The sequence below is a fragment of the Lissotriton vulgaris genome, chromosome 6 (genome assembly GCF_964263255.1).
Source record: "Lissotriton vulgaris chromosome 6, aLisVul1.2, whole genome shotgun sequence".
NCBI lineage: Eukaryota > Metazoa > Chordata > Amphibia > Caudata > Salamandridae > Lissotriton > Lissotriton vulgaris.
In genome coordinates, this window is record NC_141694.1 from 1,227,230,354 (window position 1) to 1,227,257,589 (window position 27,236).

The 27,236-nt window shown below is 42.0% G+C and overlaps 1 protein-coding gene across 1 annotated transcript in view; it reads right to left on the reverse strand.

The window, feature by feature from the left end:
* LOC147708659 (uncharacterized) overlaps positions 1–24,856 on the reverse strand; it is a 218,777-nt gene extending 193,921 nt beyond the window's left edge. Inside the window, exons 1-8 of the mRNA XM_086925382.1 lie at positions 24,733–24,856; positions 23,258–23,356; positions 22,684–22,814; positions 20,780–20,926; positions 17,185–17,271; positions 15,431–15,506; positions 13,545–13,597; positions 6,597–6,668 (exon numbers count right to left, since the gene is read on the reverse strand). Of these exons, the coding sequence (XP_086781508.1) occupies positions 6,597–6,668; positions 13,545–13,597; positions 15,431–15,506; positions 17,185–17,271; positions 20,780–20,926; positions 22,684–22,814; positions 23,258–23,356; positions 24,733–24,856 (789 nt within the window). The remainder of the gene's footprint in view (positions 1–6,596; positions 6,669–13,544; positions 13,598–15,430; positions 15,507–17,184; positions 17,272–20,779; positions 20,927–22,683; positions 22,815–23,257; positions 23,357–24,732) is intronic.
* Positions 24,857–27,236: the final 2,380 nt, after the last annotated feature.

Consider the following 27,236-nt stretch of genomic DNA (forward strand, 5'->3'; position numbering starts at 1 on the left):
AGTGTAGCAGGTTAGCTCCCAGTTTGGGCACTAAAAGGATTTCTAATAGGACACTGCACAACAGGGATAACAGCTCGAACAGACCCAACCTCTTTTGTTTGGAAATACACGTTAAATGTTTCGATGACATTTTACCTCCTGTCTTGCAGGGTTTGACTACAGGCATCGTCCTCCCCAGTGGGATCATGACGCCAGAGAACGGCGTTTAAAATGTATGTTTTTTTCGCATGTTTTTTCAGTGTGTTCATCTTATTGTTAAGTATTTTCGTTAGTCATTTAGGCTAAAGGTTGTTCCGCACTACCTACAGTATAACCACTGATTTTTGTGCATTTTGGACGCACAAATACACCTGGGTGTTTCGTATATTCACTGCTTTGAACATTATTTTGTGTCTGCCACAGCTAATGTTTTGAAACTCTACCCTCTTTCTCGTTTTTATGGTAATGCAGTGACATTGACCTGGGAATAAAATCATATGTAGGTTGTGTGATTTGCCGGTTTTGTAACGTGATACGTTCCTATTAGGACATTTTTAGAGCTGTGGTACCAATAGGAACTAGGTTCCTTAGGTCCTGATGAAGAGCCAATAGGGGCAAGGCTCGAAACATGTTGACCAGATAAGCAAGAAATAGATTCATTGATATCCGTTTCCTTCTTTTTCTTTTCCCTTGATTTTAAATCTTACCGACTAGAGGTGGGAATAAAATAATGGTGCCCTACTAGTCAGGTGTTTTTAAATTTGTTTAGCACCTGCACTCTACTCCCCTCCCACAACATTGTTTTCATCATAAACAAAAACCAAAAAAGTGCTTCCTACGTATTCTGTCTGGTTGAAGCACGCCTCGATCCGCAGCGGATCGGGAAGATCCCCAAAGACGAAGCATGCCACCAAGGAGCAACCCTGGTGGGTGAGGGGTCTTTAAGAAAAACAGTGTTTTTCTCTTATTGTGGAGGGTATGTCCATCGTTATCCTTTCTGAATTTACTGGGTTCTTTGTTTTACTAAAATTGTATAATTAAGGACGGCAAATCTAGTTATTCCTCTTCCTCCCTCTCTACTTTTGATAGATTCCTTATTATCACATCTAAAATGGAGCAGAATTCAGTACTTACTGATTGCAATCTAGGGCCCACCACCCATGGGGCAAACAACGGGCCAAGGGGGGGTATTACCATATGCAGAATAACAAAATAAGGTGCTGCAAAATGTGCAAAACAATTTCCATGATTGTGCCACAAAATTTGCCAATTCATGCCCGAATATCTTGGAAGGGTTGGCCCACCTAAGGCATATGATGGATGACTAACCAAAGAACAATGTCCAGGTTTTAATCCCATAGGTTTCTAGTCTGTTTAGAGCACTATCTTATTTGCATGCAATAATAGCAATTCTCCATTTCAATCATGCCTAATATTGCTCTTGTTTTACTTGTCTTATACTTTTCACACTCTTCATGCCAGACAACTATAGTTCAAAGAACCGTGCCCCTGCGATGAGAGACAATAGAGTTAGAGACAACTTTTCCCCTTGTGTTTCATCAGCATGTTTTGATTATAGGGAGCAAAAAACTGCATGTGGAACTGCTAGGATGGAAAATGTATAGCCAATTTAGGAGCAATTTACTCCATTGAACATTTTGCTCTCTTGATCTGTGCCACAATCCTTAACATATCACAACTTACTGGCACCGGTCGCATGATTGGATTGGAAATTAAAAGCTGCACAGGCAAATATTTTCAGACTAGCCCGGTTCCTCTCCTCTTCCTCTCTTTCCTTCCATCTCCATTTTTTTGTATTCTCTGTACCCACCCACTCTAATTTCTCTCCAAAGTCTTTCAGTCTGTGCTCTTTCCATAACCTTTATCTCTTTTCCTTTTCCCTTTCTCTGCTTATGACCCTTCTATAAATGCTGAAATAGACCCTGAGGAGCTAGAGAGGGAAAGGCAACGTGACCTTTCTAAGACTGGTCTCCAGTGGCTCTATCTCCTGTGTGTGTGTATATATATATACATATACATATATATATATATACTTATATATATATGTGTGTGTGTGTGTGTGTGTATATAGGTACCTATACCTATACATATATCCACATATATAACCTGCTGTGGCATCTGGTGGCGTTAAATACCTCGGAATGATCGTTTTATTTACTGTTGGAGGAATATATATATATATTTCTGTAGTGTCATTTCCTTTTGTTGGTCCTACTTGAAAATGAAAGTTCCTTGAAATTCTTGATTGTTAGGCGCACACATTCTGCTACGAATTGGTAGGTCGAATAATTTTGTGTCTCAGCCGCCTAAGTCACTTTTTTTTATAGTTAATTATTTTTTCACCCATTAGACACTAGCACTTTAGTTGAAGTGGCATGTAGCAGCTTCTGTGCATTGTTCTCTATCTGGCAATTCAGATTTGAAGTTTGGTGGCCATAATGAATGCATTTGCACTTTACCTTTTTATGAACTCTGTTTTTAGCGTATCCTCTGTATATTTTTTCATTGAATGATGCACTTGCACTGTATTCTGGTGATAATTTGTTTGTACTGCTATTAACCTGTTATTGATAATTTCGCTTTTGTTAATCTCTGCGATCAGGCACTTGCCATCATGCGAGAATTCTTTTTGGCCACACTATCAAACTGAGATAGGAGCACTTTGCTTTCACTGCTGTTTTGCACTTTATCTTGTCTGTATTTTATACAACTTGTCATGATTGTTTGTACAGCTGCTACTATGACATTATGTTTATTTTTGCATTTCATCCTTTTTTTATGGGTGATTGTGCTTTTAAAACACTTTATAATGCAACACCTACTTTTGGCGCGTCATGTGACCAAGCTCCGCCTGTGGAGCGAAACGCGTCGAGGAGAGCACTGGCTCCGTGATTGCTAACATTAAAATCACCACTGCTAACACCACTGCTGACACGACTGACGGTGTGATGGCGCTTTATTAAAATAGCTGAATTCAAGGAGAAGAGGTCCGCGCCTGTTTGAGTACACGCCGATAGCGGCCAGGATTGCTCGGATATATTTATATATTTATATATATATATATATATATATATATATATATATATATATATATATATATATATATATATATATATATATATATATATATATCATCCCAAAAGCTCCGCGCTTTAAAGCAGCACTCCACCAGGGTGAGTTTAAACAAAACCTTTTATTTATTTCAAAAGCGGCATGGATGCACCAATAGTCCTCTCTAATCCCTGACGCGTTTCAATGCTAACGAGCATCTTCATCATAGGGCGGCAGTTAGTAAAACCTGGGGCGGACCTCTGCAATCATTTCCCATATGGCACTCACTTTCCAGTAAGTAAAGCGCCAGGAGCAGAGGACCCAATTCTTCTATTCTGGTATAGTCAGTATTTTACCAACCTTCTTTACTGCCGGTTTCTTTGCATATTTTCACATCCCTCTGGTGGGCCTCGGTTTAAAGCATCCGCTTTGCTTCCTGACACCCTCGTGCTGTGGGGGCTGAAATTCAGTAACCAGCCCTGCAGACCTTGTCCAGTTTGAGTGGCGCTGCAAGCTTCCACGGCTGGAGAAGCCGTGTCAAACATCATCCCAAAAGCTCCGCGCTTTAAAGCAGCACTCCACCAGGGTGAGTTTAAACAAAACCTTTTATTTCAAAAGCGGCATGGATGCACCAATAGTCCTTCTCTCTAATCCCTATATATATATATATATAGTGAGAGAGAGAGAGAGATTTCCCTTGATAGTGTTGGACTCAGATGTGCTCTGTTTTCTGAGATCTGCTGCTCATCTTAAGTTAATAATTTTCTTTTGAATTCTGTGGGAATTCTTTTGGTAGGGTCACCGATAATGCTTTACATGTTGTATAATATTCCTTAGGAGTTTCCGCCTAATCTGATGTGTCCCAGATTTCCACTGTAGGATAATACATCCTTGCGCTGGTTGCCCACAGACTCTAGTGAGATGCCTGTGCTACCACAAGATCTTGCCACCCATTCTTATCCCCACTGCCCGGCCTTCCTACATCACTCCTCTCACCCTCCTTCACACCCAGGGCTTTAAGTGGGCTGGGTCCTGCTAGTGCTCAGCACTGACAGTTCTTAAAAGCAAGTGCAAAGACGCGTCCCTATCGGGCTCTCCATTTTGACCCTCAGGGTGAGAAAAAAAAATAACTTAACTGCTTTTGATGTAACTTCAAGGAAACTAAGTTTTCAGTTGTATACAGCACAAACGTGGAGCGCTTTACATGAGTACCAGTTACATTACACAAGGACATATTCATTTGTTGAATCAGAGGATATTGTGCCGACGTCAGGCTCGAACTCACTTTCTCAGCTCTAAAGTCGGCAGTTCTAGACCTACGCCACAACCTCACCCACAAGATCAGTAGCATTTTCAATATTATAAACAACAAAGTCATAGTTGTTGGTGATTTATCTGATGCAATTTACAAGCATTGACAATGTCAATAGTCCTGGCTTCTTGTAGGTGTAATGCTACTTGTTGTGTTATATCTCTGGATGAATGGACAGAAGCAGCAAAATACCAGTGGGGCAGCACACTATGCTAGCACAGATTTTTAGCTTAAGTGTTTTAAGCCACGCCCTTAATTAAGGCAATCACGCCCCTATGAGAGACCCCCCAGCTTTTTCGTCCCACTTAAAGGCCTGTTCACACCTATTCTATCCTTTTCTTTCCTTCCCTCCTGTTCCCCTCAATAGTCCTCCCATATACCTCCTAACCACATGTTACCTTAGTTTTGGGACAAAGAAACAGTTCTTTATCCTCCACAATTGTTAATACTTTACTTACATATGCTCAATCAGAATTTTTCATTGTTAAACACTTGGGGCCCTTGCAATAAATACTTATATTTCGTTTGTGCTGTTCTGTCAACCTCAGGTCTTTGCTGTGTTCCATGCTCTCTGAATTTGACTACTCTGTGTTTTTTAACATAATTTAACAGCCTAATTCAATTGTGGGAAACTAAATGCTTATCTGCATATATATTTATCGGGTTTGGATTATTACTACCATGAGCTGTGTTACATAAAGCAGCCCCTTGGTGCAACGGGCTTGCACCCACGCTCTGTGCACCCCCAGGCCAATTTGGTATTTCATAAGGGGCTGCAGATGCTTGTTCGGCTCCTTCCATAATACCGATAGTGCCTGCGTACATGTAGCGGCAGTGCTATCTCTAGAGGGCGATCCCTCATGTGTATTGGGGTGTGGACCCCATGCAAATGAGGGAATCTCTTTATCTTTGCACCGATGCATTATGTACACAGACGCAAAGGCAAAGAAGCTGTCAGGAGGCCCACTGAAAGTGCGCCACAAAACAGTGGCGCACTCTCCTATGGGCCCTCCCAGTCAACCACTTGCAAGTGGGTGCAGTCCCTCACGGCACCCGCCTTCAAGGGGCTCTCGACAAAGGGATATATAATCCCTCTTAAAAGTGCAGGTGTGTTGCCACCTGCATAGTGAAACAGGGAGCAACGTTTAAACAGCTACTCTGTATTTCACTTGAATGTGCTGCCCCCACTGCACCACAAGTTCGCCACTGTCCCTTCTTAAAAGGGCACACTTTTCCTGTTTGCGCACGGCACACCTACTGAAAGGAAAAGAGCGCCCTCTCTGTAACAGGGTCATAGGAGGGTTATTATATCTATGGCACTATGCTTCATTATCTTTTAAACTGTTGATTCATATGCAATTGTTATGTTTTCAAAAAGAACATCTTTAACAGTGCTTCACATGGTGGTGGTATTAATAGAGATCACAAGTCAATGACAACCCAGGCACATTAGGGTGCACTAGAACGTTTTGCTTGATCTTTCTTAAAATAGACAGCCATTTTGACATTGTAGATAAGGTATCCTTTCACAAGTACATGCACTGTCTCTATGAAGAGGACTGTAAGCGTCAATCACAGGCCAAAAGAGAGAACTTTCAATTAATGCTCTGTGACCAATCTAGATCTGAGAAATCCTCTTGAGTGCTCAGGAGCCTGCTTTTCCAAATATACATTCTGTAGATTTATGGTACAAATATCCTCTCTTGATGGTAAAATGGACCTCAGAGTCACCATCACCAATAGTTGCTGTTTGATTAATCTGTTCTATTCTACATCCATTTCGGTGAAGATGTGAGGAATAGGGCGCAGTAGATGAGAGAGGATTTGGAGAGGGATAACTGTACCTTACATCCAGAAATTACGGGAAAAAACAGGAAACGGTAGTAGTTGGCTAACAAGGAGCAGTGAGAGGCATGGCCTAAGTATGAAGCACGCCTATATGGTTAGAAAGGATCAATGTGACATCTGCAGGGAATGTGCTAGTAGATAGGAGGATGATCTGGGAAAAATAGGGTTTTTTAAATTTGAATTTGATTTGATAATAAAAAGGCATTGAAGCCATGTTGAGGACGCATGCAAATGATAACTTTGGAAACTAGGGTCTTTTGTTATGAGGCATGAGCCAGGGATTAAGGATGACATTGAGCTTATAGTGGGTCTACTAGCAGAGGACAATAGTGACAAATTGTTAATTACTCGCATTCCCCATTCACTCACACCCCCTTCAACTTACCCTTTCAGGTTGGCCACCATAAGGTACAAGACATCTATTTTGGATTTTATCCTGTGCAGATACCAGCGGCTTCTGTGAGGATACCAAAAGAGGGCATCAGTCAATCATTCAACACCGAAGGATCTAAACCAGGGACCACCATATACCACACTCCCTTCCTGAATACAGAAAATGTGTCTCTTATACTTGTTCTAGAGTCCCATGGATACTCTACCTGAGAAGTAAGTTGATCACAGACTATGGATATTCATCATAGTCATTAGGAATGATACATTTAATAGCAATGTTCATTTTTCCAACCCATTTGAATATAGTTTTGTTAAGGAAGCTAAATAAACAATGATATAGCCATTAGGTTTGGCTTGCATTTTGAATCCTGACTAAAATATTTTTTTAAAGCCTGCTTTGATATACAATGGATTTATGTGATAAAGAATTCAATGTATCATGAGTTCAGTGGGGGCTGCTCGGCCAAGGGGGAGGATCTCCACCCCACATCTGTGCATGATGCTTTGGCTGGCATTCTGGGGCTGATCCAAACAGTCATGCGCACTTTCCATGTTTTCCGTCCAGGCAGCATTACAGCCTGGACAGGCCACCAGTCCCTGTCTGAGCGCCGAACCACGGCACTCAGACCAATCGCAACTCTGTATTGCAGCATTATGATTGGTCAGGGGAGCCTGGGTGCTTACTAATCACAATGCTGCAATGCTGCATTGTGATTGGTCAGGGAAGCCTGGGTGTGCTTCCTGGTTCCTGTTCCAACAGACAGATACGGAGCAGAGACGTGGGATGCGGCGATAAGGTTACTGGTTTTTATTTACATTTTTTTACATTCCCCTTCCTTTTTCCCCCGATCCATGCCGGCTGCCACTGCATGATATAGTGCATATTTGAGATGTAAAACACTCAACACTGCATAGGAAGCAGAATAATACACTAAACAACTATACTCTGAGGTGTAAGAGAAGTAATCTATTGGGTCAAGCCAACATCTGCTCTATGTATATTTTGAAGAATTGGTAATAATAGGTACTACAAACAGCTGCAGTTTCAACCTTTCCCTAATAAAAAGAGCTTGCTCCAAGCAGCCAATTTAAAGTGCTGAAAGCAAATCAAGGGAGAGAAACATGTGAGTCAAGCAGATTTTACAGATGTATAAAAATTCAAACAAATGCAGATAAAAAAATTCTAAAAACAATAAGGTATCTGAAGATGGCCAGTACACAGAGCTTTGTGTTGTCCATCATAAATCAAACCACAACAGAAATGTGGCAGTGGCAACACTTAGGCAGCATAGGGAAACAATGGCCTTGTGTTGTAAGCAGCATGTAACAATGCAGCTATAAGGAGGCAGGACCAGTTTGAATAGCCATATCAGAGAATGGGGCTTTGGGGGGCGGCCTACCAGCGGGAGGCCTGCCCCGCCCCAGGGGTTTTTGGGCCGGGGGCTGCCATAGCCCATTGGGCTGGTTGGGCTCCATTCGGCTGGCATTGGGCTTGTTGGGCTTGTGGCTGGGCTACTTTTGGGCTTGGCAGCCAGAGCCCAATGGGCTGGTTGGGCTCCATTGGGCTTGCTTTGGGCTTGTTGGGCTTGGGTTGGGCTAGTTTTGCGCTTGGGTTTTTTTATAACCGGTCATCTTGCGTCACAAGCCACCATTTAGGTGTTTGTGACACAACAGCCGGTCAGGGAGGACACTGGACAGTTTAGCTTTGTCCCGCCCTTCCTCCCTAGGGAACGAGCTTCCGGCTGGTTTTTGCGGGGTTTGTTGTTGGATAGCTCATTACTTTTTAAACTGGGTAGTTTTCTTGGGAGCAGGTGCTTCGGGGGGGATTTTGTATTGGTGTTGTCGCTGGAACAAGTGCTGGATTGGTGCGCTATGTTTCTTTGGGGCGTTTTTCCTAGGTCAGTTGTGGTATAATGATGTATAGTTACAGTTATGAAAGAACATAAGAAGTTTACCTAGTTAGGTAGTTGTAGAAAGGTTAGGAAATTGCAAGTTGTGTTTATAATTGTTGCAGGGGGGAACATGTTTAAGGGAGGGGGTGGAGGTAAAGTAGGAAGACAATATTTAGTGAGGTTTTGATTTGTACGGCACAGGCCAAAGGAACTTGTATGTAAGGTGCACCTGTTTCCAATAAAGCAGCCTTTTTCACACCAACAAGCTAATCTGTGGTCTGTGCTGCCCCCCTTTTTGGCCTAAACAGCATTATTGGAGACAATGGCGCATGTGAGAAGTATAATGGCTACATCACGTAGGCAATATATGAACCCATGAAGCATGCAGCAGTCATACCTATCAGCAACCTGGGCAAGGTAGAACATGTGGTTTTTAAGCCCCCTAAGTTGTAAGCTCCCATGAGTGTATGTCTCCTAAATGTCAATCCAATGTAATGTTATGTTACGTTTTGTTATATACTTTACTAAGCAAATAGGCACTACACAAATATGTTTCCATTTTAAATACCATGTCATGTTTTATCAGGGTTGTCACGTTACAGAATCCTACATGTTGGGAATCAAAGGAAATTCAACACTGTAGAACAACCAAGTCTTAAGTTGTTGCAGAGACCTTTGATGAGAGAAAGTTGTTCTAGAAATCTTTTCTAAGTGATGTGAGACGGAATCAAAAAGCAAGGGCACCCAACAATGCCTCTTGAATGCAGAAGAGGAGGGTGAACCAAGGCTGAAAAGTCAGATAGTCAGGCAGCATTTCCCTTGAGAAACTGTGGGGACAACCCACACACAGCTTTAGCTTTATGAACAACAAATACAAATTTAACAAACATTGGCAAAGCCAAGAGGTCTTATCGCCATTTTCAGTTATAACCAGACCTATTGAGTTAGACTGGTGGCCTTTCACCTGTACACTGACATAAAGAAAATCGGAAGGAAATGCATGTACTGTAATATAGTTCAAACATAGTTAACAACTTTGAAAATTTGTATTGAGAGCCCAGTAGTTTTAGGATTGGTCTCATCTAAAAAGCGAACCCCAAGGAATTCCTGGACTTAGAATTGCGATACAAGTAGAAATTATTCATAGCTCCTTGATTTTTGCTCTTTCAGTGGGCAAGTTTAAACTGTGGAAACGCATTCTGCAACACATATAGAAAGAACACATCACCATTATTGATTGATGTTTATGTGCGGGAAGGTCTCCCTTCCTGTACATAAACAATCGCCTCTGCAGCGCAGGCAGCCTTGCAACATGGCGGCAGGTTGCCTGCGTTGATGCTAGGCAGCTTTTGTTTCTGCTAGCGGAAACACAGGGGTGTGCCTGATTCTTGTGAATATGGTGCATCCCTGTGTTCAAAAAATGTTGGAACGTGGCGTTGCCAAATTTGGTGTAACACCGCACATTTTTTTAAATATGCTCCTGTGAATTAAAGGGGCATCTCAAGTTAATATTATATTTGCTAATACCTGCACTCGCTGTTTTTTTGCACTCCATGCAAAATAAAATGTCCCCAGGTACATCACTCTCAATACACATTTAAGCAATTAATGTTTTTGGGCTCTTTTGGAGTATTTTGTTGCTCCCTCATTTCACATTACTCAGCTACATGTTTATTGTAGTTGCATCAGTAACACAAAGTAACACTGTGTACTCATCTGATGTTGGAACAATTGATACACAGAAACTATTAGCAACAAAGTATTTTTTATCCTTTTTGATTCTTTGTCACTTGTGGGCTGGGCAGGTTGCAAAAAAAAGGGCCAATAAAGTGCGGTTAGGACGATCTTGCTGTGAATTTTGCTATGTTTGTACATGAATATAGCTGTTATAAAAATGCAACGGAGAACCGTGCATCTGCTTATATGCATTTTGCACTGTGTACAATGTATATCAATAACTCAGCATTTCTCACAGCATAATTTATAGTTGGCAGTGAGCAGAGGTTACACCTTTCAGTTTCTGAGCTGTGCTGTCTGAAAAGTATATGAAGACTTGAAAGAATACATAGCCGCCTGGCCTGATGAACTAGGATCACCGCCTAAAGTATTAAAGGAAGTAAGAAACCTAGGAATTACCAAGGACTCTATACTATCGATGAATGCCCAAGTGGACAAACTAGCAAGATCAAGCTTTGTCACTAGAAACACCCTGCGACAAATTTTCCCTCATTTGGGATTACCACACAAAATCCAAGCTACTGTCTCCCTTTTTCTGTCGAAACTCGATTAAGCCAATAGCCTCTACCACGGATCACCTTTAACGACCATGAAAAGACTACAACGGATTTAGAACTCGGCTGCCAGGCTACTCTTGCATATCAAACTGCGAGACCACATCTTCCCTGCCTTGAAAGACCTGCATTGGTTACCGGTTGCCCGAAGATCCACGTTCAAGCTACTTAGTATCACTCACAAAGCAATACATGGAATGGGACCGCTTATCATCAGGAATATAATCACCAAACACTTTCAACAAAGGAACCTCCTCTCTAAAGAGGTATCTCACCTCAAAATCCCAAGAAACAAGAAAAAAAAACCATGGGTGGCACATCCTTCTGTGTTCAAGCAGCCAAGCTATGGAACTCATTACCCCCCAACATAAGATCCACCCACAACCATCTTATCTTCAGAAAACTACTCAAGAATTGAGTCTTACCCACATAAGCATCATTAGCAAACAGAAATTTACAGTATATCCCTCTGTCTATAAGCATGTATTTTCACTATAGTTATGTACCTATCTTTGTGTATTGCTTTGTATAAACATGTAGAATAATCATGTTGTTAAAAAAAATCATCGTTGATCTGCATGTACTTACTTCCATTGTGCATCTATGTCCTCCATGTACTTGGATCTGTGTGTCTGTTACTTTTCTCCTGAAAAAGCATCTCCAATGCACTACCCTATTTCTCATCCTGTACCTCTATCAATAGCTTTAATCTACATATTCTTACCTCATTTATGCATCTATATACTTTCAATGTACTTATGGATCTATATATTTATCACTTTCTTCTAGTTTAGCATTTCCAATGCACTACCCTATTTCCCAGCCTACACTTCTCTCAATATATCTTCTAGCCCAACTTTCTGACTCATCTCAAACTTCTTTCTACTACTCTTTCCAATGCACTACCTTATCTCTCACCCTATAAATCTATCAATATATCCTCTACATCCACTCTCCCATTTATCCAAAACCTCATACCACTACTATGGTCCCCAAAATAACCCTTTCTAGACTCTCTCCTACTCTACCCCTCCTTGCATCATCCGACACCTCTTTTACTATACCGATCCCCAAAACAAACCTTTCTAAACTCTTCCCTCTGACTCTTCCCCTCCAAAAACCCTTTTTACTCATCCAAAAGCCTCTTCCTACTGCTATGACCTAAAACAAAAGAAGAAAAAATCCTTCACTCTTCTATCCCTCCACTATCCTTTTCAATCAAAATAACAGACTAACATGTTCACTGCTCAAATTTCATATCCACTATACTAATTCACCACTAATCCTTTATGGGTTCTAGAATAGTGTGCTACTCTGCAATAAAGAGTATCAACACCCCATCAGGGTTACAAGTGCTATATAAATGCAAACCTTGTCCCCTTTTTAACCTCTCCCCAACCCTTCTCAATCCAAATAACTGACTAACATATCCACCACTCAAATTAATTTCCTGTTTCACCATACTAACTTTCAACACTGATCCTTATGGGTTCCAGAGTAGCGTGCCACTTGCCAAAAAAGTGCTTCAAAACCACATCAGGGGTAACAGGTGCTATATGAATGCAAACCTTTCTTCCCCTTCTATTCCTCAGCTATCCTTCACACAGCAAATAACTGAGTAATATCCACCACTCAAATTACTTTCATATTTCACAATACTAAATCACCACTAATCCATTATGGGTTTCCGGAGTAGCATGCTTCAACACCCCATCAGGGGTAACAAGCGCTATATAAATACAAACCCCTTTTTCCTTTTCTATCCTTCTGCTATTCTTCCGAATCCAAATAACTGCCTAACCTATCCACCACTTAAAATTTACTTGCATGTTTCACGATACTAATTCAACACTAATCCTCTATGGGTCCCGGAGTAGCGTGCTACTCGTCGAAAAAGCGCTTTGACACCTCATCAGGGTAGTAAGCGCTATACAAATGCAATTACAATACAATGCAATAGGCACATGGCCAAGTTGAAACATTGGCAATGCATTAAAAAGGCGCTTGGTTCTACACTGAAACATCACAGTCATGTATGGAAGGGCCTTAGGTTCCCTAAGGCAGCCCCTCCTGAAAAGAGGGCTCTCAAAAGCCATATAATAAAGTCAGAATAGAAAAGCCAAACTCTGAACACTGCAAGTGTTTGCAGTTTAAAAATTAAAAAAATTACTGAGCAAAGCAATGGACACTTTACCCCTCAATCAACCACTCACAAGATCTGGCGCAGCTTTATGCACTCCATAATGATGGCAGCAGTAAAAGAGCAAAACACTCTCCAAAACAATTTTGAACAGCAGGAAATATACACAACCACAAAATGCATTGGACTGATACCAGAACATGACAAACATTTCATCAGGCCAATACTTGAAGGAAGCTCTCCCACACAGGTAAAGGGCTGTCCCAGAATCCCTCTTTATTTGCCATATGGTGTGTTGACATTGTTACTCTTTTCTGCTTTCATCCATTTATCAGTTGGTATCCCAAACACAAAGAAACCTGCCTTGTAATACCTGCATGGTCAAGAGAGTACTCATAAAAGCATTTCACACTCACGCTCTAGAGCTTTTTCCATAACATTAATACACCATAGAAACTCTAACAAACTATTCAGTTTGTCTCTCTACATAACCCTTTTGCTAACCGGGAAATTGGCACTCTAAATAAAACAAATTAGGCATCTTAGATCCTGATAAGCATGTTGTAATGTTAACCCGTGGCACAGGCTCTCTGGAGACACAGCCTTATACTACTTACCTCAATACCAGACGCTTGAGCTCCTGCATCCAGTAGTTTACTTTGAGTTGTCTCTAGAGAGAGGCAAAACATATTTAAAATTAGCAAATACTTTTCTAACCAGATGGTAGGCCCTTGATATATCAGACTGTTTTATTGAATTATTGTCTTTGGTTTCAGATCATCACCAATTATAGGGTTTAATGTAAAACAATCCATGAACAATAAATGGAAATGTTTCTCACCTGTTCAAAATAACTCTAATATTCATACTATATAAATGTCTTCTGTGTTTACTATAAGACACAGTAGCTGGTGGGGCCTGGAACTGTGTCATAGCAGTGCAACAAGATGAGTGTCATAAAGATGCGGCATGCATCCAGAGAAGTGTCTTCTCCCTATTGCACTCTAGTCTTTTTAAAGAGATCACGGCCCAATTCACAGTCGGAATATTATAAAGAGCATATTTGCTGGCCAAACAAACCTAGAGGCAGAGATCAGTAGCATGATAAGAAACACTCAAAAGGAAAAGAGGAGGGCCAGAATACTCATCAACAGGGGTTGGAAAAGCAAGGGCGCCGAGTGGTGTTCATGCCAAGAGGCTGCATCGGAAATCAGTTTGTAAACCAGAAGCCATCCTTTCAGGAACATCACCAGCAAGGGCAAATCCATACATAGCAAGATTTCTTTCAGTTGTCAAAGTCGAGAACCTAAGGTACATTCTAGAGACAACCTCTCGCTAGGACAATTGGACCTAGACCTACAGAAATGTTTTAGCAACTGTTTGAACTGAAAAACATCCTGTTAGTCAGTTTTCTGGTATTCAAATATAGATCATTTCCTGCCTGGTAGTCTATGCCTATTCTATGGTTCGAAAAAGATTCAAAAACATTGGGCACTCAATCTGGAAAAATTGATTCAATGATGATGAAGCCCTGGGATGACTTGTGCGCGACATTAAATCATATTAGAACATTGGAATGTTGGGAGTACAATGGAGTGCTCTGGGCTTATAATGGCTGGTATAAACCTGGAGCTCCAACATTCCAGTGTTTCTTTGTTCACAGCTCTGGCTGTGAACAAAGGCTTCAGGGAGCCTGAGGGGATTCCAATAAGTGTTTGAGAATATGTTCTCCATCAAAACATTTGACGAAGTACTACAAATAAAGATTTACTTGTTTGTATTGCATTGAATTTTGGCAATCACTTTCCTGTTTAGCCTCAAAATCTAGTTGTGATGGAAATCATACTTGTTAAAAAATACAACTGAACAGATATAGTAAAGAGTAAGGCAGTGAAGGCAATAACAGAGAATGTATGGGCACATGCATGAGCAGAGGAGACATGACCAAAGGAGGCGTCTATAAACAGCCATTTTTGGAGGGATTGTGTAGGAGCAAAGGCAGTTTGCAGGCAAAGGAAAAGAAGGGATGAGGAAAAAGAAAGATGTATGGCCACAGGGTGTGAGGAGGTGATTAATGTTTACTGATGAGGTATGGCAGAGGAAACAGAGACAGAAAGGAACTAAAGCAGCGTGAGTAGAAGATGCATCGACAGAGAAAACATTTAAATGGTTCTGAGGAAAGTTATGAGTAACAGAATGAGCCTGGAGACAAGAGCGAAGGTTATGTTCATAGGATCCATGGACAGTGGAGAGGCACTCATGTGATTTATCAGCAAGGCATGGATAGAAACTGGCAATAGCAGTGGTAAGGGCATGGTTGGGACTAGCAATGCACAAGCATTGGCAAAGGAGGCAATAAAGAGATATGTGGGGAGGGCACAGCCAGAAGCAAAGGTGAATAGTACAAGCCAATAACCAATGAACAAGTTCACTTTTTCAATTACAGTTACATTTTAGACGAACAAATAAATGGGGTTTGAGGATTTACCAATCCTGTACTCACCAAGCAGGAGGAGGAGCTCATTTGCTGTCTGTTTGGCTGCTTGCCCCTTGTGAGACAGAGGTTCCTGGGCAGAGATCTGCCAAAGAAAAGAAGACAATATTTAGTGAGGGGGCGATTATCATTTATGGTCCCACATACTGTAATGTGCAGAACAAGAGGATCTCTGATACTGTGGATAACAGAGCTGTGTGCAGTTAAGACCTTCCTCACTATCCCAGCTCTCTTTCAGGAGCCGAAATGCATTTTTATTATCCCAAATATTTTGGTAACTCTGGGTCCAAGTTGGTATTCTCATTCTAGGGACAACTCATGATAGCCAGAATTTGAAGTGGGATAACAGTCAAGAATTATAGATTCCAGGAACCCGGTATCCTCAAACCAATTTGCAGCCAGCTCATAATGAGGCCACCGTGGAAAACAGAAAGCAGTTGAGGGGCTGATGCTTAAACAAATGAGCAACCCAATCATTATGTTGGGCGATCAAAGGGTTTGAGATGTCGAATACACTACCCCTGAGCATTTTGGTGAAAATACATCTGTGAGTGTGATGTGTGTGTGCCACTGTTTTTTAAAAGCTGGTCTCAGGCAATTGCTGAGCAAATAGTTTTAATGTTAAAAAGGCTTTCTTTATGATTAGGCTGCTGTGCAATTGCCATTGATTGTGCATATATTATGGAGGCTCCCTCAACAAGTCTGTGTTATTCAGGTGCAGCTGGCACAGGTAACCTGGGTGGGGCGGTGGGGCAGTGGTGTGGAGCCAGGGGGGTCTAGGGGGGAAGTGGACAGATGACGGGATAGTGAAAGTAAAATAAATAAATAAAACTGCTTACCTTGCGCTCGCCGCATCGCCTCATCAAGGTGGGTTTAAAAAAAAAATTTACTTTCACTATCCCGTCGTCTGCCATTAGCACAACATTAACCTATCACTTCTTATGAGAGCGAATCGCAGACTGTGAATTGTGAACAGCTTTTCCAGAAGTATCAGTACTCACATTCCCTTCTTTATGATAATATTGGCCTTTTCCCAGTTAGAAAGGAATGGATCTGTATTAAAAGTCTTCTTTTCATGATTAACATCTCAGTGACAGCAATCATTACAAAGACAGAACAGGATATTATGATTATAAATTGGGAACTCAGTGCTGCTACTTTGAAGAGCATTTACAATTCGACCACAACAGATGCGCTCTTCTCAAAATCTTAATTTAAGACTTTGATCCACTACTACATTTGCCTTAGATCACACCCTGTTGTACTCACTTAAGAATTACTTTTATAGATCTAGTGGGTGTTAGTTTCAACTCTTCAGCAGTGAAGCTAGGTGTTGACCTTTTTTACCAAGTGAATTGAGAGACAGAATATCTTTGTCATTCCTTGGCTGTCGACATGTGAATAATGTGCTCAGTCTCCTGCTACAGACCTAGTGAATGGAGTTCTGTGATCCTTGCTATGAAAAAAGTGGGTAAAGATTTCACTCACAAGCTATGGAAAATCACCACCTTTGGAGACAGCGGATTACCATTAAAGTGTTGTGCTTTAAAGACAATGGGTGGCATTTTCAGCACTTAAGGTGGAGATAACAGGGGAATTTTTTTAGTGCTCTCTCATGCGAGGTGTCAGTGAATGGGCAGGAGTAAAGTCCACATCTCTACTATGTAATCAGCATGTGTGTCAATCACACCAACTGATCATCTTTATTGTTCAGAAGATACAGTGATTTCATGATAGAAGAGTCTCCTCAAAAAATCCCCTACCATGTTGTGCAGTGCTGCAAACCCTTCCGGTAAAGAAGCCTCCTTGCAAGCTTTTGTGACACCAGCTCTAAGGAAATGTTCGAGAGGCTGAATGGAAAAGAACATGAAGTTAGTAAGGAGGAAGCCTTTAGAAAGAGATCACTCATCCATATGGCTTTCAATTTCATTTAGCACATTCATTTCCAACTATATTAAATGATTACTACACATGAACAACAGATCTTGACCAACTAAGCAACGCAATCACAGCCATCTGACACCACTTGGGTCATGGCCCTTCCTAGTGATGAATAAGCATCACTTTAAAAATTAGAGGACAGGATCAAGGTCCATCTTCAGCAAAGAAGTTCAAGGCAGTCAAGGGGATTGAAGTGATCTAGATCCTTGTGGTGGACACTCTCAAGGGGGTCAGTGGTTGACTGGGGAGTGGTAATCAGTATCACCAAGAAGGAAGAAGTGATCAGAAGCTTTACAGGGTGAGAATCCTCAAGAGGTAGGAGAGTATGATCTTCTGTGGCAAGTGAAGTTCAGGATCCCAAGAGATTTGATGCAAATACCCAAAAGGGAGAGGAGAGGTAATCAGAATTCTCAGAGGGGAGAGTTGATACGAATCTTAAGATAGAAGTTGTTGATGAGGCTGCTCTGGGGGGAAAGGTGACATTGGATGTTACAAAGTGTATATGGTCAGTTTCCCAGCTTCTAGATGTTTTCTATAGGACATTTATGAGGCATGTGTGAATTATAGCTATTAAGAAAACATACAAGGACAGACTTTTAAAAAATGTGATAACCCACCTCCTATTGGGACAGGATCTTTGGTTTCATTCACACAGTACTCCATATCACCTTACCAAGGGAATTTTCAACGCTTGTTCTAGGTTTTGCCAAAGCCGTCACACTCAATGATGATGATAAAGCCCTACTGGACCTGCTGCTGACGGCTGGGGTCAAAATCATACTTAATAACTGGAAAAGCACACACAAAGCTTCCTTTCCCCACTGGCTAAATTGGGTCTCCCACTTAAGAGGTGCAGATAACATATCCTTAACTTCCACCCCATGGAGGCCGCCGCTCAGGAAACTCTGGTCCGCACTAGATGACCACTTTGATGCATTCAAACCTCCATGAATCTGAACACATGGCACTCAGTGCGCTTTTCTGCATAGCTGTCACGTGCATCCTTCCATTGTATACAGTGTAGATCTACACAAATGCTTAGCTCATGTTGCCTCTGCTATCCAATGTTGGTGTTCTTTTCTCCTCAGGTCATGTCATGTGATAATGGTCATGCTAAACAAACCATCATGTTACTTTGGACGCAACTCGTCTACATCTGCTTATTAGACATTATGTGTGGACCCTTTGTTTTGTGTTTCTAGTCTTATGTTTTTATCTGGTCTCGCCTGTATTACAGAATGCAATTTACGTAACCAGCAACAAAGTTTATATTTCTTTTTTTCTTTATGATTTCATTATAGCAATGTATGTAAGTTCACGAACTGGTCTTTTTGCACTGTTGTATGTCTTGCAGCTCCAAATAAAAAAACCTTTGAACATAAAAAAAAAAAATGTGATAACCTTTTCCAAAGTATATAAACCAACTCATGAAAAATAAGGTAGATGTTGGTCCAACGATGGAGGTTAAAGGGAATTAGTGATCTGGATCCCCAGTAGGGGCCCATGATTAGAATTCTTATGAGTGGTATGAAGTGCAATTGTAACAATGAAACCAGTTGGTTATTGTGTCTGTCTCAATATGGGGTTTATAGAAAAAGGAAAAATAAGTTATACATTAAAAAGTTGTGAACAAGTTTGTTTTTATTTTTAGTGAGGCAAGAAGGCTAAGAAATGGAAGGAAGAAAAAAAGGAAATGGTCTTGATTCAAAGTTTTGCTTTTTTGACACACTGAATCTCCAAAAGCATTACTTTCCTATGTAGTGGTGCAGCGACCACACAAAAAGGCAATTTCTCACAAGACAATTAAAAATTAAAGGGTTTTAAAAAATAATGCACCAGTGTAAATAACTTCTGTGATTCCTTAGATTCCATCTGCACTACTGTGACCCTTATTATGAGTGGCCTATCATAATTTGCTATTTCGATGTGAGTCTAGGAAGGGCAAATAACAAGGACTCACATTTTGGGAGCAATAAGATATGGGAGTCACATTTCATTTACTGTACTTGTTTTTCCTCGGGGTTTTTGATGAAACACAATAGAGCTACCATATTCCTCCAAACCTCATGATTACAATGAGACCTGTACCATCAGAATTATTGTGCCACCTGTAATGAAGGCCCAACTATGATATCCCCGGTAAAAAAAGAGAAGACCCAGATAATGACCACTCAGATCTGTGCTCCAGGTCAGGTGCGTCGAAAGCCATAGAAAAACCCAACATAGATCTTAAAGACAAGAAGAGAATACCCCCTACTTCATCTGTGGCGTCCCCCAGGGCTCATCCCTCAGCCCAACACTGTTCAATGTCTACATGGCCCCCCCTCGCACAAGTGGCCCGCCATCACGACCTCAACATCATCTCCTATCCTGACGACACCCAGCTCATCCTCTCCCTCACCAAGGACCCACACACCACCAAAACCAACCTCCACAAGGGAATGAAGGCCTTTGCCGACTGGATGAGGAGCAGCCTTCTGAAACTGAACTCGGACAAGACAGAGGTCCTCATCCTCAGACCCACCCCCTCAGCCTGGGACGACTCCTGGTGGCCGACCACACTGGGAACAGCACTGACACCCACCGACCATGCACGCAACCTAGGATTCATCCTCAACTCCTCCCTCTCCATGTCTAACAGGTCAGCGCTGTCTCCTCCTCCTGCTACAACACCCTCCGCATGCTCCGCAGGATCTACAAGTGGATCCCAACCGAAACAAGAAGAACGGTGACACAGGCCCTCGTCAGCAGCAGACTGGACTACGGCAATGCACTCTATACAGGAATCCCAGCCAAACACCTACGACAACTAAAATGCATCCAAAACACCTCCGCCCGACTGATCGTCAACGTCCCCCGCCGCAGCCACATCATCCCCCACCTGAGAGACCTACACTGGCTCCCCGTTGACAAGAGGATCACCTTCAAGCTCCTCACCCATGCACACAAAGCACTTCACAATGCTGGACCAGCCTACCTGAACAGCAGACTCAGCTTCTACACCACCACCCGCCAGCTCCGCTCCGCGAGCCTCGCCCTCGCCGCTGTCCCCGGCAACCAGCGAACAACCTCCGGCAGCAGGTCCTTCTCCTACCTCACCGCCAAGACCTGGAACACCCTCCTGACCCACCTACGGCAGACCCAAGACCTACTCGCCTTCAGAAGACTCCTCAAGACCTGGCTCTTCGAGCAGTAGCGGCACCCCCCCCCCCCCCCTCAGCGCTTTGAGACTCTCACAGGTAAGTAGCGCGCTTTACAAGTACTCTGATTGATTGATTGATTGATTGATTGATTGATTGATTGAACACAACATTTTCTCACTAGACACCCCCTTATGATTCTCTTCGATACATCAAGGACATATTCATACAAACATACAGTAGATATTTCTGAGGGGTACATTTGCCCCAGACATACCTTTATCAGGCCAAAGGTGTTCTCTTTGGGCAGGCTTGCCTGGAGGTATAATACCTCTCGGAACACCCCTGGCAGTTCCAAAGCCAGCTGGTCTGGGGGAAGCAGAGTCGCCATTGGGCCAAGTGTCAGTAACACCTGTTCACGGATCTACAGGAAGTAACACAGAAGAAAGTACATGCCTCTGACCTCTGTATGTGTGAAGCAAGGGGAAACTTACTGTTTTTGTATGACAAAATACTTGTGGTGGAGATGCATGTTTATGTCAGGAAGTTCTTAGCATAGTCAAAAGGTAACATTTCTTTCCTAATTGGAGAAGTCACAGTTTCTTGTTTTATTTATCCCATTCTACAATGACTTTGCAGAGGAAGCCAACTTGCCCCTTACTCACAAGACCCATGTCATTTGATTTACTCCCATGTCCGGATTTAGGCCCACATGCATCCAAGGAAAAATCGGTCGCAAACAGGCAGATTCTCAGAATCCGCCCCTTTGCGACCAGTATTTTGCCATTTGGGATGCATCATCCCAAATGCAAAAATCGCAAATTGTGATTGCACTTAAGGAATCCCAAATTGCAATTCCTTGAATGCAATGCAGGATGCCTTTTAAAATAGCGATTTTGCTATTTTGATCCGCTATTTACAGAGAAATTATACCGGATGGTAAATAGCGAAAATGTTGAAAAATGCACTAAAGTGTATTTTTCAAAGTTGTCGGTTACACACACACATGCCCTTGGGGCATGTGTGTGCGCAACACGTGTGCACAGTTCAATTTCAGGGGTGCAACAGGGTGTCCTTTTGACAGCCTTGTACCCTTGAAATTGCATGTGCAATTTCCCATTCATTCCTATGGGCCTGTAGGCTCATAGGAATGAATGGGAAGCCATTCCTTAATTGTGACTTGCAATTTATGAGTCGCAAAAAGGGAATGTTTAGGAATCTCTATTTTTATAGCAATTCCTACATGGATAGGCTTGTGTGATTCATTAATTGAGATTCCTTAATAATCGCAATTAAGGAATCGCAAAAGCCGACCTTGATGCATGTGCCAGTTAAAGTCTTACTTTCTGGTAATGGTTAAATAGTATTGTTGACAACTTCTACGCATGAAAGACAGCATGGCATATGCCTATGAGTAAATTCAGATGTGATGGGTAGAACGGATTAACCTAAACCATTTGTACTTTGGGCTGAATTCTAATACTTCACTCTTTTGCTCAGTTTGCCACTACAGATAATGATCAACAGTTTGCAAATCAGCCTCGGTCATTCTACAATAGGAAAATTCCATTTGAAGCTAGTATGTTTGCACTGAATGTAAGTATATGCAAATTCAGACAATGAATGGCTGACTGGGCCTCATTAGTGCCGCTCTGCATATGGCCTATAGCACAATGGACTAGGGCACCCCCTTTTTGATGCAGCCATCATGATAAGCACTTAGGCCGTCTCACTTAGAAAAAGAAGTGATGAATGGAGTTCTAGATTCAATCTAAACCATTGGTAATTAATTGGGATTGAATTCAAGTCCAAAGTCTTTTGTTGACTTTGCTACTAAAGACAGTCAGTAACCAACCGCATGGTATCAGTCTGAGCCATCTTCCAGTAGTAGCAGCCAAGACCTGTTTAGTTTTTCTCAGTGAAACACCATAGATGCTCACTCACTGACAGCTGCATACCATTTATTACCACTGTTCATGCAGAGAGAGGGGCATCTTGATCCTCACAAGGCTCCATCTTTTGTGAATCATGGCCCCTTCCTCAAATGACCCATGGTGATAAAAGGGATATTATATTTGGCATGTTAGCACATTTTTATAATGTATGTGGTACTGGGGTCTCAGTAGATAATAGTAGCATGCTTTGTCTCTCTCAAGAATCCGTTCTGACTTGAAAACTCACCTTGCACTTCTCCTTGGTGTTCATGCATGGTATGTCAAGATAGACCTTGCAGATAACATAGCCCTTCAAATATTGCGGAACAAGCTTTGCTTCTGTGCTCCGGGCAAATGCCCCAGTTAAGGATTGAAAGGCTGCAGAGAAAATACAAATCAGTTCTGCCCAGTTGCCCACTTATGCTCTGTCTATACACACCCTTAGCCCTACCAACTTTCCCCTTCCCCAGAATGCATGCTTGTGGTTCATGAAAATCAAGGGGGAGGGTGGGCAGTTTTTAATGACTTTTGACACATTCTAATACCTCAGCTGTCGCTCAAAATAATACAGAGCATATCAATTTTACATACAATGTACAGAATCTGATCATTTTATGAAGAAAAGCCAAATCATTTCTCAGAGATTAATTAAAAACCCAAAAGATTTTGGAAAAATTCTTAGACAAACTCTGCGGTTGTTGATTAAAATGATACATACATATAAAATTATCCCTGGTGTTTTCTGAAAAATTGAAAGTATTCTTGCAGTGGGTGCTCGCTCCATCCAGTTTCAGAGAAGCTTCCTAATAGTTTATACTTACCGCGGCAGAAATACCAACACTGGGCGAAAGTTCTTGCTTTCTTCATGATGGGTAGAAAGCGTTCAAGGATTAAACCCTCAGAATACTTCATTATGGATACTGTGAGGTGACAACAAAAAACACAGCTCAGACTGGTTGCATAGTGGAGGCAAAAGCCTGTGGTGCCCGGGTGTACACAGGTGCCACAGCAGAGATGGGAGTCCTGTAGTGCCCTTCAAACTGAAACATACAACAGATAGACCTTAGGACTGGGATGTACTTTGAACTGAATGGTTTGCGTTGCTTCCTGGGTGGGAGGACGTCTCAAATTGCACTCATTTATATTTAAATAAATTATTCACTCTTTTAAATTATTTTCCAAATCAATTTTATTCATTGTTGCTTTTTTATCAATTGTGTCATATTACTTTCTTCAGTAATACAAAGATGTGTTCTTTTCACACATTAATGCCTTATCATGCCCAAAGGAGTGCAATTGGAGACGCCCTCCCGCCCAGGGAGCAATGCAAACCGTTCATTGAATTCATCCTCATACTCAGGAGGATTTCCCATTTTACACCAACGACCATAACACCAATTGAAATAACATAAGTACACAGGAGTGCTACAGTCCTTATATAAAGGGAGAGCCTTGGGTTGTACATTGGGTGTACATTGGAGTGAGATGAGTGGCCCAACAGAGAGAGGGTGCGACCTTTGGGCTTCTTTCGATCTGACACAGGCGGCACACAAGATTTAGCAGAGTACTTTTTTAGGTCCTTTCTGGAGACTAGCTGTGTTTCCTTGTAGGAGATTCGGGGAAATGGACAGCCAATTCCCTGAGAGTCAACGTTTAAAGGGAGGTTCTCTTTATTCTGTGATCTCATGGTAGTATCTGGTTACTGGTGTTTCAAGTACAAGAGGCCATACTTGTTAGAAGGGTTTCTCATGAATTCCATAGGCCCTGAACCTGGGAGCATCAATTTCCCCATAATTAGAGGTCAGAAAGTAAAACTGAAGTGGAAGGGGGAGGGGCTAACAAGTAACAATGATATCGCAGAGAGAGTACCAAATATGCTAAGTTAAATTCTGCCAGAAATTGTATGGATCAGTAACTTAATTAAAAATGCTCAAGTGAGACAGGCAAAGAAAAGTACTAAGTGGAAAAGCTGGAGCTGAGAACCAGATTGGAATATACATTTCCAAGAAGCAGGCAGTAAGCAGGCTGACGGCTCAACAGTCTTTATCTGCTGTTAAACCCTATGGTTCTAAGTTTAACTGCCAGAACTACTGAGGTTGAGATTTCACAGTGCTGTACTCTCCTAACCGGAGACCCATGTCTGTAGGTATCACTACCCCATTGTGCTTTGAACATCATCTATCTTGGATAGTGTGATCATTGTACCAATAGTGTCCAACAGAACTTAATCCATTTCCCACTTCACTTAGCATGGTCTTCCCTGATGTAAGGATCTCTCAAATGCCAGGCAACTTACCATGACCTTGAATGACTCGTTGAAGGCACAATGCAACATATGGATGTGGGATGGCCTCCATCTCAAAAAGACCCAGGATGTTCCTAAGTACCACGTCGGGAAGCCAGCAAGCAAGCTCCACCATCACTCTGCAGCCGACTTTCTCTACGTCTGTGAACTCGGACAGCTGTTCAAGATGATGGGAGATCAGTTAGCAATGAAGACAGACTACTTTAAAAAACAATCCCTAGTATCAAACCGGCAGACCATAATCTTTAATTCTGTAGAATGTAATATCTAAACTTGAGGCTAGGAACATAGCTGTTGTCAAATACTAAGGGGGAGATTTTCAAACCATTTGCGCTGGTTTTGTGCCACAAAAGTGGTGCTAACCAGCGTGAATACTTTTTTTGCTATTTTCTTTCCAGCGCAAAACTTGATTTGTGCTGGAAAGCACCCTATCAGCTGCGCAAAGCACTGCTTTGCGTTACTTTGCACCGAGGGGGCTTACATGGGTGGTACATGGGCGTTCCCATGCAACCACCCAAGCCTTTTGATGCAAAACCATAGTTACAAAGATTTGTAAACATGGGTTTGCACCAAAAGTTAACACCCTCCAAAGGAGGTGCTAACAGGAGAAATGCTTTAATTTCTCTGTGCTTTTCCAACTTTCCATGCATGCTGCACATATACAAAGTGGGAAAAGCTTTGCATCATGCCTGCTGCAGCACTAAGGTGTGTGCATGGTACACAGTTGCTGAAATTAGCGCCGGCACAAGGGAAAGGGGGGGGGGGATAGCCCCTCTCCTGCTCCCTCTCTGTCACGCACCGTAGCACCGCCTCGCTGGGGGCTGCGCTGCGTGACTTTTAAAAAAGATCTCCCAACTGTGGTGCCAAAAATCCCTGATGTCTATGACTGCAGTTGGGAGACCGCGAGCTCAAGACCCATCATCAGTAAACCTTGAATACAGTGACAGAAGGTAGAAGGCCTGAGTAGCCCAAGGCACAATGCATGTATATGTGTGCTGCATGGAGTAACTGCACTGCAGTTCTGAAATGAGTATAGTGTGTGTTTGAAGATAGATGGTCTATGCAGACCAAAGCACATAGCATGTATGTATATGTTGCATGGAGTAACGCATTACAGCAATTTAATAAGATGTTTCGCAGGTGCACTCAAAGCATACCACAAAATTACTCAGATCAAGTGTTTACACATCACTTAATAAATGATATGTGCCCGAGTGCTGAGAAAATAACATCATAAGATCTAGTAATATTATATAATCTACCTGAGAATCAAGACATTTGCCTTTTTTACTAATTCAGTGGGCTTCTTCTTTATGAGGCAAAGAATCCTGTAAACAAGATTGAGATGGTCAGGACTGCTTCTCCTCACTACACTCCTCACTCCTCATCTCTCCTCGCTACGCCACGAAAAGGCGATGCTTGTCAAACAAGTGATCAATGAGCCCACTGTAGCATCTGGGATGGAGGAGGGATAGTTGTGGGGGAAGGTATCTTGTCACCTGAAGGATGGCAGATATGACTTGAGCAGTTGTTACTGGGGTTTTTGTTTGTCTCTTTGTAAGAGTAGTGAGTTCACTTATCCTAGACAGTGAAGCTTATTATCTATAATTTCCTTGACGAGGGGAACCTCAAAAGTGGCTGACACAGGTCTAGATGTAGGTGAGCCTGCAAAACGTCTACCTGATCATTTCTATGCATTGCAAACTTGTTGCACATATTGACAGCCAAAACATTGACAAGTATATAAAGGTATAAATATAGATTATTTCAACTTTGTTAAACTCTACATACACATACCTATGACATTTGTATCTTTACTGTGCATGAAAGTTGAGTTAATAGTAAATCTGTACTTACCAATTTACACTTCCACAATATTTGTTTTTTTAAATATTTTTGCTAAGATATTCTTGAGAGACATGACAAAAGGCCTAACCCGACATGGAAAGTCAACTCGAATTACTATCTCCATCGAACTATATATCCACAATCGGCATAACCGATTGTTTAACTCACTTGGAGAGTCAACTCACTACGGTATCAAAGGGTATCAACAACATCAGTAAGATTCCTAAAACCCACCCTGCATATGATTGACATTCAAACCGACCCTTTTCCAACATCACCAGCCAACCCCTATGTTTATCTCAGACCCAGATGAACAGCTGACACATAATTCCCCTCGATAACCAATTTCACAGGCCGAAATATCAAGCCCCATGATGTTCCTAAGGGAGACAATGGATCTAGCGAAAACATACAACCCCACAACATCCCCGGACACCCCCACCTTCAAGATATATGTGATTTCTGGAGTAGAATGAGACCTTAACCCTCCTTAGTTTGCCAGGCCACCAGCACAGTACATCAAAATACCTACAGCACCCCTCTCCCAGAAGCCCAGAAGCAGCAGCAATTCAGACTGCATGCTCATAAACTGTAGATCGGCTATCAAGCATGCAACAGAACTGGCAGAAACCATCCTGAAAATGACA